Source organism: Astatotilapia calliptera, chromosome 1, assembly GCF_900246225.1.
Source record: "Astatotilapia calliptera chromosome 1, fAstCal1.2, whole genome shotgun sequence".
NCBI classification, from domain to species: Eukaryota; Metazoa; Chordata; class Actinopteri; order Cichliformes; family Cichlidae; genus Astatotilapia; species Astatotilapia calliptera.
In genome coordinates this window covers 20,279,373-20,293,531 of record NC_039302.1, presented here as the reverse complement: position 1 = coordinate 20,293,531, position 14,159 = coordinate 20,279,373, and the positions used below count along the sequence as shown (strand labels likewise).

At 40.6% G+C, this 14,159-nt stretch overlaps 1 protein-coding gene across 1 annotated transcript; it reads left to right on the top strand.

The window, feature by feature from the left end:
- Positions 1 to 2,830: 2,830 nt before the first annotated feature.
- atxn1l (ataxin 1-like) lies at positions 2,831 to 13,138 on the top strand. The gene is made up of 3 exons (XM_026168623.1): positions 2,831 to 2,961; positions 4,612 to 5,804; positions 6,388 to 13,138. Exons 2-3 carry the CDS (start codon positions 4,734 to 4,736, stop codon positions 7,840 to 7,842), a joined length of 2,526 nt encoding a protein of 841 aa, XP_026024408.1. The 5' UTR covers positions 2,831 to 2,961; positions 4,612 to 4,733; the 3' UTR covers positions 7,843 to 13,138.
- The last annotated feature ends 1,021 nt before the right edge of the window (positions 13,139 to 14,159 follow it).

Sequence of the window (14,159 nt, the reverse complement as noted above, 5' to 3'; positions counted from 1 at the left end):
TCATGGGGAAAAAATCCATTAATGCAAAATGAGGAAAACAAACCATTCCCCCCCCCCCCCCCCCCCAACAAACACCTGCTGGTTACCAATGGACACAAAAACTTTGAGTCCTCAAGTAGAATAAAAAAGAGCTGCCTAAGAGCCAGCGCATTTACCATCCTCGGTATGGTGTCATTAGTTATACATGGATTTTAAAGACTTTATCTTAGTAGGATACATTCATAGATTTGTTATAAACCCTTTTAACATTATTTGTTTATTTTATTTATTTATTTATTTATTTATTTATTTATTTAGGACAGTGCATGTTAATGAACATAAATGTAAAAAAAAAAAATTACATGAATGTAAACATACCAGATTATAGCCAAGGGCTAATTTCCATCTGTTGTCCTTAAGCATAAAAATAGACATAATAATTCATAAAAATTCATCATTCATTCATAATACATTGTTGATCAACAGATAGCAGAGGTCAAACACATTAGGTTGTCAAATAACATTATTTTATGTAGCACTAATTACACTACACTTAATAGCATGTTGACATGGAGGCATTACATTTTTGTGTACTTCCATAACAATGAAACTAGTGTGTGAAATGGCACAGCTGGAATACAAAAGGAGAAACTATATCTGAGATTGAGACCAAGCCTTTTAAGGAGGCTGCACTTCAGCTTAAGTGTCTCTCTTTAATCTTGGCTGAGGTTTTCCTGCAAGAGCATAACTCTGATTACCCAGAGTGCCCTTTGACAGTGGCTCAGAATAAAATTGCTGATTACAACAGGTGAGGTGCAGTAGTGGTTAGTTTAGTGTCACTAATGCTGCTGTTACGCAGCTCCAGAACTTTTCTCAGATGGGTTTTTTTTTGTTCAGTAATGTTGTCTGGACCCGGAGTTGTGGTAGGAGATAGTCAGAGAACTTATAATCATCATGGAATTTCTTAGAGAATATCTGCAAAACCAAACTTGTTGATAGAAGTATAACCTGGCGAATAGCTGGTTTGACTGATGATTCTGAGCCTTATTTTTTTTATCTAAAGGAGACCACTGAAGTTAATTTGGAAAAAGCTTGGAAAACAAATCCCAAATGCATGCCTTGGAACCTTTTAGATGATTGCAGAGTAATGAGAATTGCTTTTAGATGGACATCAGTCAACCACACTACAAAACCAAAACAATGGATAACCAATGGATCTTATGAGATACCCTCATTGACTACTAAAAAAACAAAATTTGCAGGATAAGAAGCAAAAAAAAGTCAACATTGTTGTCAGTTTTGCATGATGTGCAGGATCAAAGGGGCCCTGAAGTAGCACTGTTGTTACTGATTTCATTGTTACAGGCTGTCGGCTGATTGTTGAAACATTACACAAACTTCTAAGATGAGCTTAGGCTAGTGTGTTACAAAGTTTCTTTTTTTGAAAATACAAATTTACTTGCTTTTATAGAGCATACATTCTTTCAGTTCATAGAAGTAAAAACACTGGTATAACTACCAGCATCAACAAGAGTTCTGCTCCACTGTATCATCTCACTGACAGATGCCACGGTAAGTCAGCTGTGTGCAATGTAAGGGAACTGGAAATATCACCGCTTGCGTGTGAGCTTTACCTTTGAAGAAATGTCTGAAAAACATATTTCTTCTTAGAGTCTGTAAAGGCCTTGTGCTGGGGCTGGCACCTTTCAGATGTTTCCAGCCAATGTGGACACACCTGCATATTTTTACTCTACAGTCACATGCCTTTTGTTTAACTCAAAGGTGGATTATCAACAAGGCAACACTTTCTGGTTTTCAGAACCTCCATGTTCGCTGTTTGTCAGTTCAGAGAATTTGCTCTTTTCATGTAAAAGCAAAGCCTTTGTTCATATTTTTTTTTCAGTCAAATCAGCATCTGCAGAGGAGATGACACAAAAAAAAAACTGCAGATCGTCATTTCAGGACAACAGGATTATGTACTGCTACTGTTTTTGAAATGAAACGGCTATTTTACTGCATCAAATGATTAAAGGTACCAAAACAAACGTATGAAGCATAAGCATTTAACTATTAATATACATAGGCTATAAAAATGACTAAAATTAATGGAGGGTTTCTGATGCTACAGAAAATATGAAGTTACTACCCAATTGTAAATTCTATTTGGTGCATGTCTTCAGCTCCCCCTGCTGTGTGACACTTCGTATTGTACATTTAATTAATTTATACCGAGGTTATTAGAGTTCACGACACCCAAATTAAATAGTAAGTGGGTATGAAAAAAACTGAAAATCCCAAAAACTAGACGTTACAAAAACATGTATTTATATAAATGACTGAAATAAGACACACCAGCATGCAGGAAATGTATTTAGTTTTTCTCAATTTGATCACATCTGTGAAAAATGGCTGGAATTGATTCACATGTTTACTGAGATTGGGATGTCTATATGACTGTAGATAAAATAGTATATTGTATACTATACCTGTTTTGACCCTGTCATATTGTACCCCTTATAATATAACAATATAACTTCAGTCATATCTCTGTAAAAACTAAAGCTAAGGCAGACACTGATCAAAACAAAGCAATAGCAAACAAAATGAAATGAAAATAACTGATACTAATATCTATATGTGCAATAAAGTGAATGAACGCCATGTTTTTTGGCTTTGATGTGTTGTGTTATTGCTGTTATTTTGAAAAAACTGGAAAAAATCTGCCAGAAAAGCAATTGTGAGTATCTGTTCGCGCAGCATTAAAAGTAATATTATATTTTTCATGTGCAAGTAGGATAAAAACTTCGTTCTGCTGGTAGTAGTGCACGCCTAATCTAAGGGAGTAAACGTAGTGACGTCATTGTTGAGCGCCTCTGCTGGCCTTCGAAATGGGCTCGACTCCTGAGCCTTGATTACTTCAATTGTCCCCTCCGAATATCAACTTTTTAATAAAGAAACTCCTGTTCGCGATGACATTTGGAGGTATGTGTGCAGGTCGAGACGAAGCACGGGCGTTTATTAGAGGCTCCCCGCGCGCTGCCATCGTAGTTATGAGCTGATGTGAGTCGAGCAGGGCTGGAGTCAGTTCATTTAGCTTTAGCCGTGGGGCTAACTAGCCTGAACCTCTGGGCTGATGCACAGTGATAAATTATAGCGATAGGCGTCGTGGCCTCGTATAACATTAGCTACCATTTAAACTCGTCGGCTACGCTTGGTGTTGCACTGCGAAGTGTCACACTGTCACTTCTTTCTCCTTAAAAGTAGGAATTCTAGTAGCTAGCTAACTTTAGCTAAGTCAGCTAACGGTAAACAAATTTCCCTGGAGTGTAGCGATAACAGGAAGAAAACTCTTGACTTGTTACAGCATTAGTTGAAGAGATGTTTCTAGATGAAAATTCACATTGTTTCCCGTATAGTCATGCTGAAAGAAGTCTGGATTCTGGACTTTGATTTATTTATTTATTTTTAAATATAAGCTTTTTCAAATTAAGTGTGTGCTAAATTAGCAAATGTGCCTTTTAGGAGCTGTCCAAAAAAATCTGTCAGCATGTTTTAATCTCTTTAGAATGGGGTTGTGTTTGTATAGTAAACAAGCTGATATGCATTGCAACAGTTATATTTCCAACTTTATTACTACTCAAGTAGACATGGAACAGCTTGAATGTTTACTGGAGGGGGGCAGGGAGTGTGTGAATTGGATGTATTGCACTTAATTGCAGTGGTTTTATTGTATTAAAATGTGACTGTAAAAAGTAGTTAATATAAAAAAATGCTAAATTTTTGAAAATGGGGCATTAAATTACATTTTGTCTGTGTGTAATAAACAGTAATGAGTATTCATGTATTAGTACTATGTATGTATATATATGTCAAGCAGCTTAAGGGTTTGTTTTCCCAGTCAAATGGTTTATTTTTGCTTCTACAGATAGACATGATCAAAGATGATTAACAAAATTCTGCTCTTAGATCAGCATAGCTGTACCTTTCAAAGTGGACTAATTTTTGCCCATTTCTAGCTCCATATTTTCTTTTACGATTCTACTACAGTAACTTTGAATAATTCAAAGTTATGCTAACTGAACTTGTCAAACAGAGATAAGAGCAGAAAAATCTGTTTGAAATCAAGAGTTTTGGGTAGTCTGAAGCCTGAGATTTTTTTTGGTTGTACTCAAACTGATCCTTTTCTTTCACCTGAGATCAAGTACAATTACGCATACATTCAAAAACAGGCTCAAAAACTTTTTATTCAGACATTGTTTTATCATATTTTGCCGTTTTTACTTCCTGAATGCATTGCAAACCTATACTGGGATTTTATTTATTTATTTTTTGTCTTCTGTGTTGAGCACATTGAGTTTGCATATAATAAATGTGCTATATAAATAAAATTGCCATTGCCACAGCAAATACCCTAACCTGGTTGTGTTTAATATGCACATTGTGACTTTACTAGTATATATGAATGACCAAAAAAAGGAAACCATAAGAGGTTTGCTTTAGTGCTTTCTTTCTGTGGTTGAGGGTAAACTAACACAACTTGTGGCCGACCATAAAGCCTAAAAATCAAAGTTTTAAGCACTGATGCAATGAGACAGTATTATGTGTCTTATTTTATTGTATTTTTCTTTTCAGGTAGTTTGGTAGATGAGGTGAACCAGGTGATTTCAGAACTGGTTCCTGTGCGGGCTGACTGGCTTGCAAGTTTCAGTTCCTGTGCAGTACAATAAAGCTACTGGCTTTGTCTGAGGATAGCAATGAAACCAGCTCAGGAGCGTAATCAGGAGTGCCTGCCTCCTAAGAAAAGGGATCTCCCAATAAGTAACAGCAGCAGTGGAGCTGGAGGGACAGTGGGAGGTGGGGTTCCAGTCGGAGGGGCTAACAGCGGAGCTGGCAGTGCTGCTGGTGGTATTGCAGAAGAGGAAGTGGTTTCCATCCAGAATTGTGGAGCCAGCAGTGAAACTCAGGGAGGGACCCCCTCTGGAGAGTGGCTGCGAGCTCAGCCAGGGCTTCATTATGGAGTGGATAATTCTGACAGCATACCGGCAGTGCCCGTTGACCAGTACAGTATGCTCTACAAAGTGGCCCTTCCATCTGCTACCTACTCACCTACCAGTTTACACCCAGTGTTAAGCCACATTTCTCCAGCCTATACTGTACACTCTCCCCTCCTGCAGCATCATCCTGGCATTCCCTATTCCCCTCTTGGTTATGCACAGATCCCTCATTCTTCTCTCCAGTTTGTCAGTTCCCCTTATGCAGCAGTACCTTACGCGCTCCCCCCTGGTTTTGTCCCAGGATCATTAATCTCTCCCTCAGGGACCATCCCGCAGCCCCATGCTGTGTCCCACCTTGTTCCCTACCCATCTGTCATACAAGAAGGTGTTGTTTCTCCACCTCCTCAGGCCCAGGTGGCTGCTCATACCTTTGCCAAAGTTGCAGCTTCCAGTGGTGTCCCACTGATGCTGCCCTCAGAGCAAGCTGCCCAGCAGCACCTTGGTACTGTTGGAGTCCTGCCTGCAACAGAGCTTAGCTCCCGAGGGATGCCCATCTTCTGCCACCCTCAGGGAGCAAGGGGTGCCACTGCTGTCAGAGACTACCACAGTTCCCAGCAGGAGAATGAATTGGAGGTGAATGGAGGGGACAAAGAGCAGGGAGCCAGAGAGGTTGTACCAGACTCGGTCTACACTGCCAGAAATGCACGTCTACCACAGGTTGCATCCAGCTCAGCATCACAGGAGCACAGCCAAGACAAAGTCCTGCAGAACCGAAGACTGGAAGAGAGAAGTTCTCCTGGTCAGCGCAGCACTCCGGACAGTGACCTGGAGGTGAGACACACTGATGGCTTTCTAACGTACCCTCTAACAGTGAAATGGTGATTTAATGCCTCTTTACAAGTTAATGCACAAAGAATAAACCAAAGTTAACAGTTAAATAAGAAGAGCCAGGAGTGATATAAGACGGTGTGTGACATTGTTCCATGTTACAGCTTAAGTTTTGTGTTTTACATGTACACTGAAGGGAAGCGTCACCTGATGCAAAGAAAATCTCACATTTGAACATGGCAAGCAGAGCATGACCAATAGAGAACACTTGAAGGGTCTAGAAATGATGTCCATGCAGATCAAACCATTTTACAGCCTTTCTGTAAAAGAAGTCAGAGGGAGCTCTATGGTGTCTTGTCTTTTCTGACACCAGTTAAAAAAATAATAATTTTGTGGTTGTTGTCTGGCCTGAAATCTCTTGTTGGAGAGGTTGAAGATTTAGGAACTCAATAATTAAAAGCCACTCATATTTTACACATTTGGTTTCTTCAGGCTGCTGTGAGGAAGCGTACCAAAAGCCATTTTTAAGTTGTTCTGTGAAATTAAGTTGTTCAAATAACTACTCATTTATTTATTCAACTCTCAGGTGCAGCAGGTGGTTGGGCGTTTGGTTTCCTCTAACCAAAGTGGTATCGGAGCACGGAAAGAGGTCTCCTTTGCTCCCTTGAACCTCTCTCAGGGTGGCCACAGAGCCAGAGATGTCCACGGAGAGAGTCCAGGTGTAATTTCCAGCCGAACGGCGTATGCGGCGCAGAACGCGAGTTACAGTGATCACAGAGTCACCGCCCTCCAGCAGCAAGCAGGACAGCCAGGCCACGCTGTCATGCTTGCCAATGGGCAACCGGTACTTATTCCCTTGGAGTGTCATCCGCATCAGCAACCACAACAACACTACCCGGGACAGGCTAATGATGCCTCAGCCAGCCATGCCTCTACCACACTGGCCTCCCCTAGCCCAAGCTTTAAAGCCTCTGATTCTTCAGCCAGAGTGTGCCTCTCTGAAAGGGTGGAGCCAATCACAGCTCAGCAGCAGCCTCTCCCGCAGCCTCCAGTCCAGCCTACAGCAGATGCGACTCAGGCCTTAACTTCAAGCCTTGCTCCCGCACCGGCTTCTTGCAACCCATCGCACTTCATGAAGGGGGCAATTATTCAGCTGGCTACTGGGGAGCTGAAGCGTGTGGAGGACCTGCAGACTCAGGATTTTGTGCGTAGCGCCGAAGTGAGCGGAGGGCTTAAAATCGACTCAAGCTTGGTGATGGACATCCGCGCCAGCCAGCAGAGACCCGGCCTGGTTTCACTTCATTTTACTGTGGGGGAGCAGCAGAGCAAAGTGACCATCGACGTGCCCCCGGAGCACCCCTTCTTTGTCTTTGGCCAGGGATGGTCATCTTGCAGCCCCGAACGCACGGCCCAGCTCTACGGCTTGGCCTGCCATCATCTACAAGTTGGTGACATGTGTGTGTCCATCACCCTGCAGCAGCAGCAGCAGCCACCGCTTCCTCCACAACAACAGAAGCAACCACAGCACCATCATTCACAAACGCAACAACAACAGAACCTGTCCAGGACTATAAGCAAAGCCAATGCTATATCAGGACCTGGTCACCAGCTAATGGGGCCTCCAGCCCCTCAGCAGTCACGGCCACCATCTCATTTCAGGTTGGACCGCATTCACAGAGAAAGACAGAAGGATGGAGAGAAAGATTTGGCCGATAAAGAGGAAGCCACACAGCTCGGGGCTGTAGGCCGCACTGAGTCGCCCATCAGACCAAGTAGGACCTCAGGAGAGCATCCAAGGAGCCAGAGCAGTTACCACTTGCACACAGAAGGCTCTGCTTTTGCAGAGGCAGGGATGGGAGCAATGCAGGCTGCAGTAGGTGCCTCACAGAGACGCTGGTCCTCGCCTGGCCTCCGAAGATACAGTATGAAGGGAGACGAAGGGCCACGCCCTCAGATAATCAGCTCCAGCCACACAAGGCCTTCTTTCATCCCACAGGAGGTCAAACTGTCCATTGAGGGGCGCTCTAATGCAGGGAAGTAGCATCACATTTGGTAGCAACTATAGATGAGACTGCCACAAGTAAGAATGAGTCTGACAAGGAGAGAAAGAGGGAAAAAAAGAGTGTGAATGTATCCTCAGAATGTTTGAGATTTTGCACACCTAAAATATACAAAAAAATGACCAGATCCTTGTCTGTCTGGTGAGAAGTTTGATTTTGTTCGAATGCCACTCAGCCAAAAGATGCAGACCTTTCGGTCTCTAGCCAGCTGAGTTCATGGCGACGGGGCGGGGGGGGCATGAAAAGTGGAGCAGAAAGTATGTAGCTGAAGAAATGCCTACCATAGAGTCCTTATACGCTGCATTTCTCTTCCTCCCTCCCTCCTCCGTCTCCACTTCCTCTTAACCATACTTGGAGGTTTCCATTGCATTCAAATCACTCTAGCTTCCTTTTTGACCAGACCGTCTCTTCAGAAGAACACAGACTACAGAAAAATAATATACGTGTATCGCAGTGAAACTACCAACCCTGCAAGTCGTGATCTATTAAAAAGATCACCGCCAGGGATCTTTAATCTGCTTCACTGCTAAGATCCTATTTCTATGAAAAGCACCCCCCCCCCCCCCCCCCCCCAAAATAAATAAATAAAAAATAGAGTAGAATTGCAGACATCAGCAGCTCCTTTGGTGATGTTGGCACTGTTGATGCTTTCATCAGTGTATGTTACATTATGCTTCTCCTGCAGGAGTCTGAAACCTCTGCTGTCAGCAGAGATACTCTCTCCCCTCTCTCGTTTCTGCAAAGATCTCGTCTCAGGCCAAGTGTGGCATGTCCCACTTGTCTTACACTGAAATAGCGATAAATCAATCAGCTTGTTTGTTCAGCAATCAATTTCTCCTTCTCCAAAAGCCATTCACCATCATACTCTCAGATTTAGGTTGATGGCCCCAACGTAGATTTACAGAAATAATAAGCGATGTCACGCATTCCACTATTAACTTTCCCCCATGTAGGGAATCATTTTACTTCTCTCCTCACTTCCTCATCACCCAAACTGGTCGAGACAGATGGCCACGCCCCTCAGCTGGGTATTGTCAGGCTTCTTCTCGCTACTGTCACCAAGTCCTTGCTCATAGGAATTTGTTGCATGACCTTTTACATTAGTTAAATGATTTAATTTCCCTTCCAAAGTCATGGCCTCCTCTCCTCACTTTACCTCAGAGCTTTCACAACCAGACTGGGGAATTTAGTTTTCTCTTGTGAACTTTGTAATTAAGGAGGAGGCACCGCCTGGTCATCACTAAAGCCACCTGTGGGAATGAGCCAGCAAGTTGTTTCCCTTTTTGCTTCGCTGGCTGCACTGCCACCTACAGCCCAGGAGTCCGGAGTTGGAGGGTGTAGTAGTTTTTTGTGTATATGAGTGGGGCCGTGATGTTCTAAACTTGACTTGCTCAGTAACCAGATTAAAGCAATAGTTATTTTTATGCTATGTGGCTTTACTGATCCGTATTGCCCTCTCCCAGGAACTTCTTGTGGGGTGTGGTAAATCTCGATAAATGTGCAGTGTGAGATCTCACCCTCTCATCCCTTGACTCTTAAAGGCGATGCACTCTTTTTAATGCTCATTTTCATTAATTTAGCAATCCTGCACAAACAAAGCCTTTGGAAACTTTCTCAAGAAGTCATTGTCCAAACATGGATTTTTCACTTCACTGATATTTTTTAATTTTTTTTTAATGGATTTACTGAAGTGCACATCCAAGAGATGCCCGGCTCTAATGAAATCACAATCATCATCAACTTCTTTTTTTTACCTTTTAAAGTGTACGTTTTGCATTGATACTAGGCTGTCTTTATTCCAGTGGTTCCTAAGATTGTCTTGTGTTGCACATAGCAGATGTCACATTTATTTCATACTGACCTTTAAATAGGAATCACAGTACAGTAGTTTATTTTTTTAATGAAGGGAATAGGTTTAAAGTATTGTTGTTGGGGTTTTGTGGCGAGAGGAAAAAAAACTGACTTGCGTTTCTAAATCTGTTTACAAATTAGCCGACATAAATGCTGCAGTTTCTTCCTTTTGTCTTTCTTACAGGAGAAAAAAAAAAAGAATCAAAAAAGGGTGTAATTAAAAATAAGTGCAATTAGACCATACATAAAATCGTAGTCAGACGACATTCCTCACTCAGACATTCCCATCAAAAAGTACTTCTTTTGCCATAGATATCTGGACTTACCTTTGGCAACTTACTTAGGAATATTTCATGTATCTTTTAAATTCGACGTGCTCTGACAGCAGCATCAGTTGTGTGGTTGTTATTGTCATGTGTGCTGTTATGGACTAGTTTGTTTGTGAGGTCCAGACACTGTTGTGTGTTTCCCTTATATCCTCGTGATTCACTGAACTTCTATCAGCAGATAGAAGGGGTCATGAGATTGAGCCTGAGCAGTTTTAAAGGATGGGTTCACATTTTTCTTTCTCTCACGCACACATATTACTTATTCCTCCTATCCATTCTTGCTTGTATAAAGATTCCCTCTCAAAGCTACAGCGGTCTTTCAATGCAGTGTTGTGGAATAGTAATATTGGGCTTCAGGAGTCATATGGCAAAGTCGCACATTAAAATAACTTTTAGACGTTTAAAATGTAACAGTCGTGCCATATCTATAAAAATAATACTTTAGTTTATTGCGTGTGCAGTTTCTTTCCAAAAAGTATTAACAATTGTAGGGATGTGGAAAACAAAATCTGTAACTATAACTGTTAGACAGTTATTTGATATTTTCAAGTGTGTATTAATAATATGTCAGTATTTCTTTTCTTTCTTTAAAAAAAAAAAAATCATGGTTATCCTAACACCCGCATATCATGCTTGTTGGAGATACACATTGTGATTTGTGAAAGTCAGACTCCTGAAGACGCCAAGTTGTGGAGAATGATGAAAGAGTGAGACTGTGGGTGCACGCGGTAGAGATGAGCGTCTTCTAAAGAGTGCTCGGGCTCAGCCTTTAGAGACAGGGTGAGGAGTTTGGTTTTTTAGAAAGGGCACAGAGTAGAGCTGCTACTCATCGACGCTGAAAGGACGAAGTTCAGGTTGTTCGGACATGTGGTCAAGATGTCTCCTGCATTCTTGGTAAGGTCCAGGTGTGTCCTACTCGGAAAACCCTTACTGTCCTTCCAGAAGAGCTGGCCATGGAGAGCCAAGTCTGGATGTCTCTGTTTCGCCTGCTGCCCTCACATCCCACTTAAATGTCAGTGTAGGCCTGAAATGAACCTTTTTACAGCCGGTGTGGACAGGAGGAAAGATTTCAACTAATAACTGTCAAACTTGATATGGACAGGTTAGTCAAACTAGCAAACATGTGAACCCAGACTTTTTTTTTTTTTTATATCTGATCATCTGATTGGAGTTTTCCATCCTGTAAGCAATATACACAATACCTGAAAACATTTCACGTAGTCTTCTCTATGCAGTAACCTCAGTATTGTACCCTTCATTGTCTTAACTCTGAAGCAGCGGGGCAGGTCGGCGGATGCAGTCGTTCCACGCTGATTTTTGCTTTAAATTACTCTTCTAATAGGAATCTAAGCAGTGTTTTGCTTTACCACTTTGTATTTTATGCTCAGTGATTCTCATCGATGTTTATTGTCCTGCGACGCCACACACTTTGCCAAATAGCAATGCATTCGTCCTGCATTACCATGGCGCGATTGCTGCTTCTGCATTATGTGTAAGGTCAGGATTCAATTGACGACATTTAAATGGTGCGAGCAGTGCCACCTGTGACTTTTTTCTTTTCCCCCTCTGCTTTTGGGAAGTATCCACTCAAATAAAGATGTCTAATGATCCACATCACTGATCGTCTGTTGCTGTAAGTAATTGCACTAAATGTCCTCCTTTACAGTGTTTGAAATCTGTTGGTAGTTTGAAGAGTTTCAAAATGTAAAGCACACAAAAAAATCACGGAGAAATCACAGGTTGTGCGTTTCTGTAGATAGCTGTATTTTTTGTATAGATAGCTTCGATGATGCTTGTCGTTAATGCCTTAAATTCTGCTTTGTACAATATGTGAAATTGAAACGATGCTCCAGGTAGGCTCAGCGTCCCAGTTTCAGGTTGAATAAGAGTGAATCAGAAATGACAAACATTCATATTTAGATGTCTCAAAGGTTGACTGTGGGCTTTCTTTGGGACATGAACTCTGCAACGTTTTGGTTTGGTTTCATTTTTCTTTTTAAACACATTTCTTATTCCGTTTTTAATAGATTCTTTAGGCTCATATTTAACATTCAGATCCTTTATTTTTTTTTTTCCAGTATGTGGGAATGGAAAGGAGGCTTTTCTCTGCACTTTTTTTGTACACAAGACAGCAAAAGGAGGGCAATCTATTAATTCCTCACATGCATAGACAGATGCACAGTTGTTTTTATTGTTGTTGCACAGAATTTGTAGGGTTTTTTTTTTCTTTCCTCCTTAGAAATTAATGGGTGGTGTTTGGTGTTTTGTGCTCTGACAGTCTGAACAGCAGAGGCGGGTTTGGATAAGTGAGAAAGGCTGCATAAAGCCAAAACTTTTCTATCGGTGGTAATGTGACTATTTTTTTTTCTCTTCAATGTTTTGTGGCGTTGCTCGATGGGATTTCTATGTGAACTACTTCCTGTTGATCCAGTATTGCAAAGGTGAATTTAGGACGGTTTTGGTGCCGCTGATGTCGAATTAAATCAGGAGAAATGAGAACGGTTAAAAGTTTTAAAAAGTCTGTGTATTTTCAGATATGACTTTGTACTATTTTTTTTTTCCTTCTGCACACGGTGACACTGCTATTTATGTGACGCATAACTAAAAACAAAACAAAAAACAGCATCTTTTTAAATGCCTAAATCTGCAAAAATATATGCAATTATGTAAATGTAACATTCAATCCTCAAGTATAATCCAGGTTGTATGAACTTTGTATAGTGAGTTTTAATATCGTATGGCCGTACCAATATGTATTGATCTTAATCAGAAGCCTTAGAGTTGTCGACCCAAAGTGCTCCCTTAGAATATCCTACACCTACCTGACTTTAACAAAGCATTACTATCTCTATTTTGTTGCGTTTTTATTTGTATCCTTTTTGAATAAAATAGATTTGTACTGTATATTTGTACCTCTCTGTGAACTACTTAGAGCGGTTTTTTTGTTTGTTTGTTTTGATTTGTTTTGCTGTTTTAATTCTATGTACTTTAAGGACACAAAGATATTGTATTTTTATTGTTACAGCTAACTTGGAGACATTGCATTTATCATGTTTGTTAAGTAAACACAATATAATATATATATATATAAATATATATACAAATATAAATATAAACAATTATCCAACTTGTGTGCTGTGATTCTTAGTCCTGTTGTGCATTTATTATTTTAGAGAAACTGGTGGCTTCAGTTTCTTTATTGTAGGTTCTATACACCTACAATAGTATATAAAAGATCTTCTCAGGATTATACGGTATATAATATATATATATATAGTCCTTTTGGTGAAAAAATGCTTTTAATTATAGTTGTGGTCAGAGGTTTACACGCACTCATCCCATCATGGCCATGAATGTTATGGTAACTCGTGGCTTTTTTTTTTTTAAACTGTTCTTTTTTCAGAGCATACAGCTTTCATGACCAGCTTTAAGAAGTGGGTGCACACTGGTTCTACACAAGCTACACCCACTTTAGAGGGAGGTTATTTTATCTACTTTATATTTTGCTGCTTGTGAATAACCCATTTTACAAGTTGATTGTCACATCTTGACCTGTAATGTATAGCTGGTAAATATAGTAGTATACAATAAGAGCTGCTGAACAAAAGTGCTCATGTCACATTGTTACACAGTGTTAGCTTAGTTTTATATGTGTTATAAGCCAAATTGTATAAAATGTATCAATTTACTTTCAGTAAATGGAAACATTCAGAAGATACACGTCTGTACACAGCTGTCCAAAGTAAAATGCACACAGGTAACCCTATTATGTAATCTAGTTATTTGGGATTTGAGCGCATTTGGTACTTGCACTGGTTACCTCACATAGTATATCACAATAGGTCCTGAAATTTGTTTCTCCTTTTATTATGTCTGTTATTTTGCAGGACATTTCTTGTTTGTGTTTCATCATTTCCTGATGGTCTTGGGGAGTATATCATAGCTGGCTATTTTGATGTCGGTGTCAACTACTACCCTGTCCACCATAATGTTTATGAATTTCAGTCTAAGCGTGCATGGTGCCCACTAAAGTCCTGAGTTGTTATGAGGATACGTGCGTAGACCTACATTTTTTAAGTTTGGCACTCAGTGATGATCTCACTCTGTGCTTAAAGTTT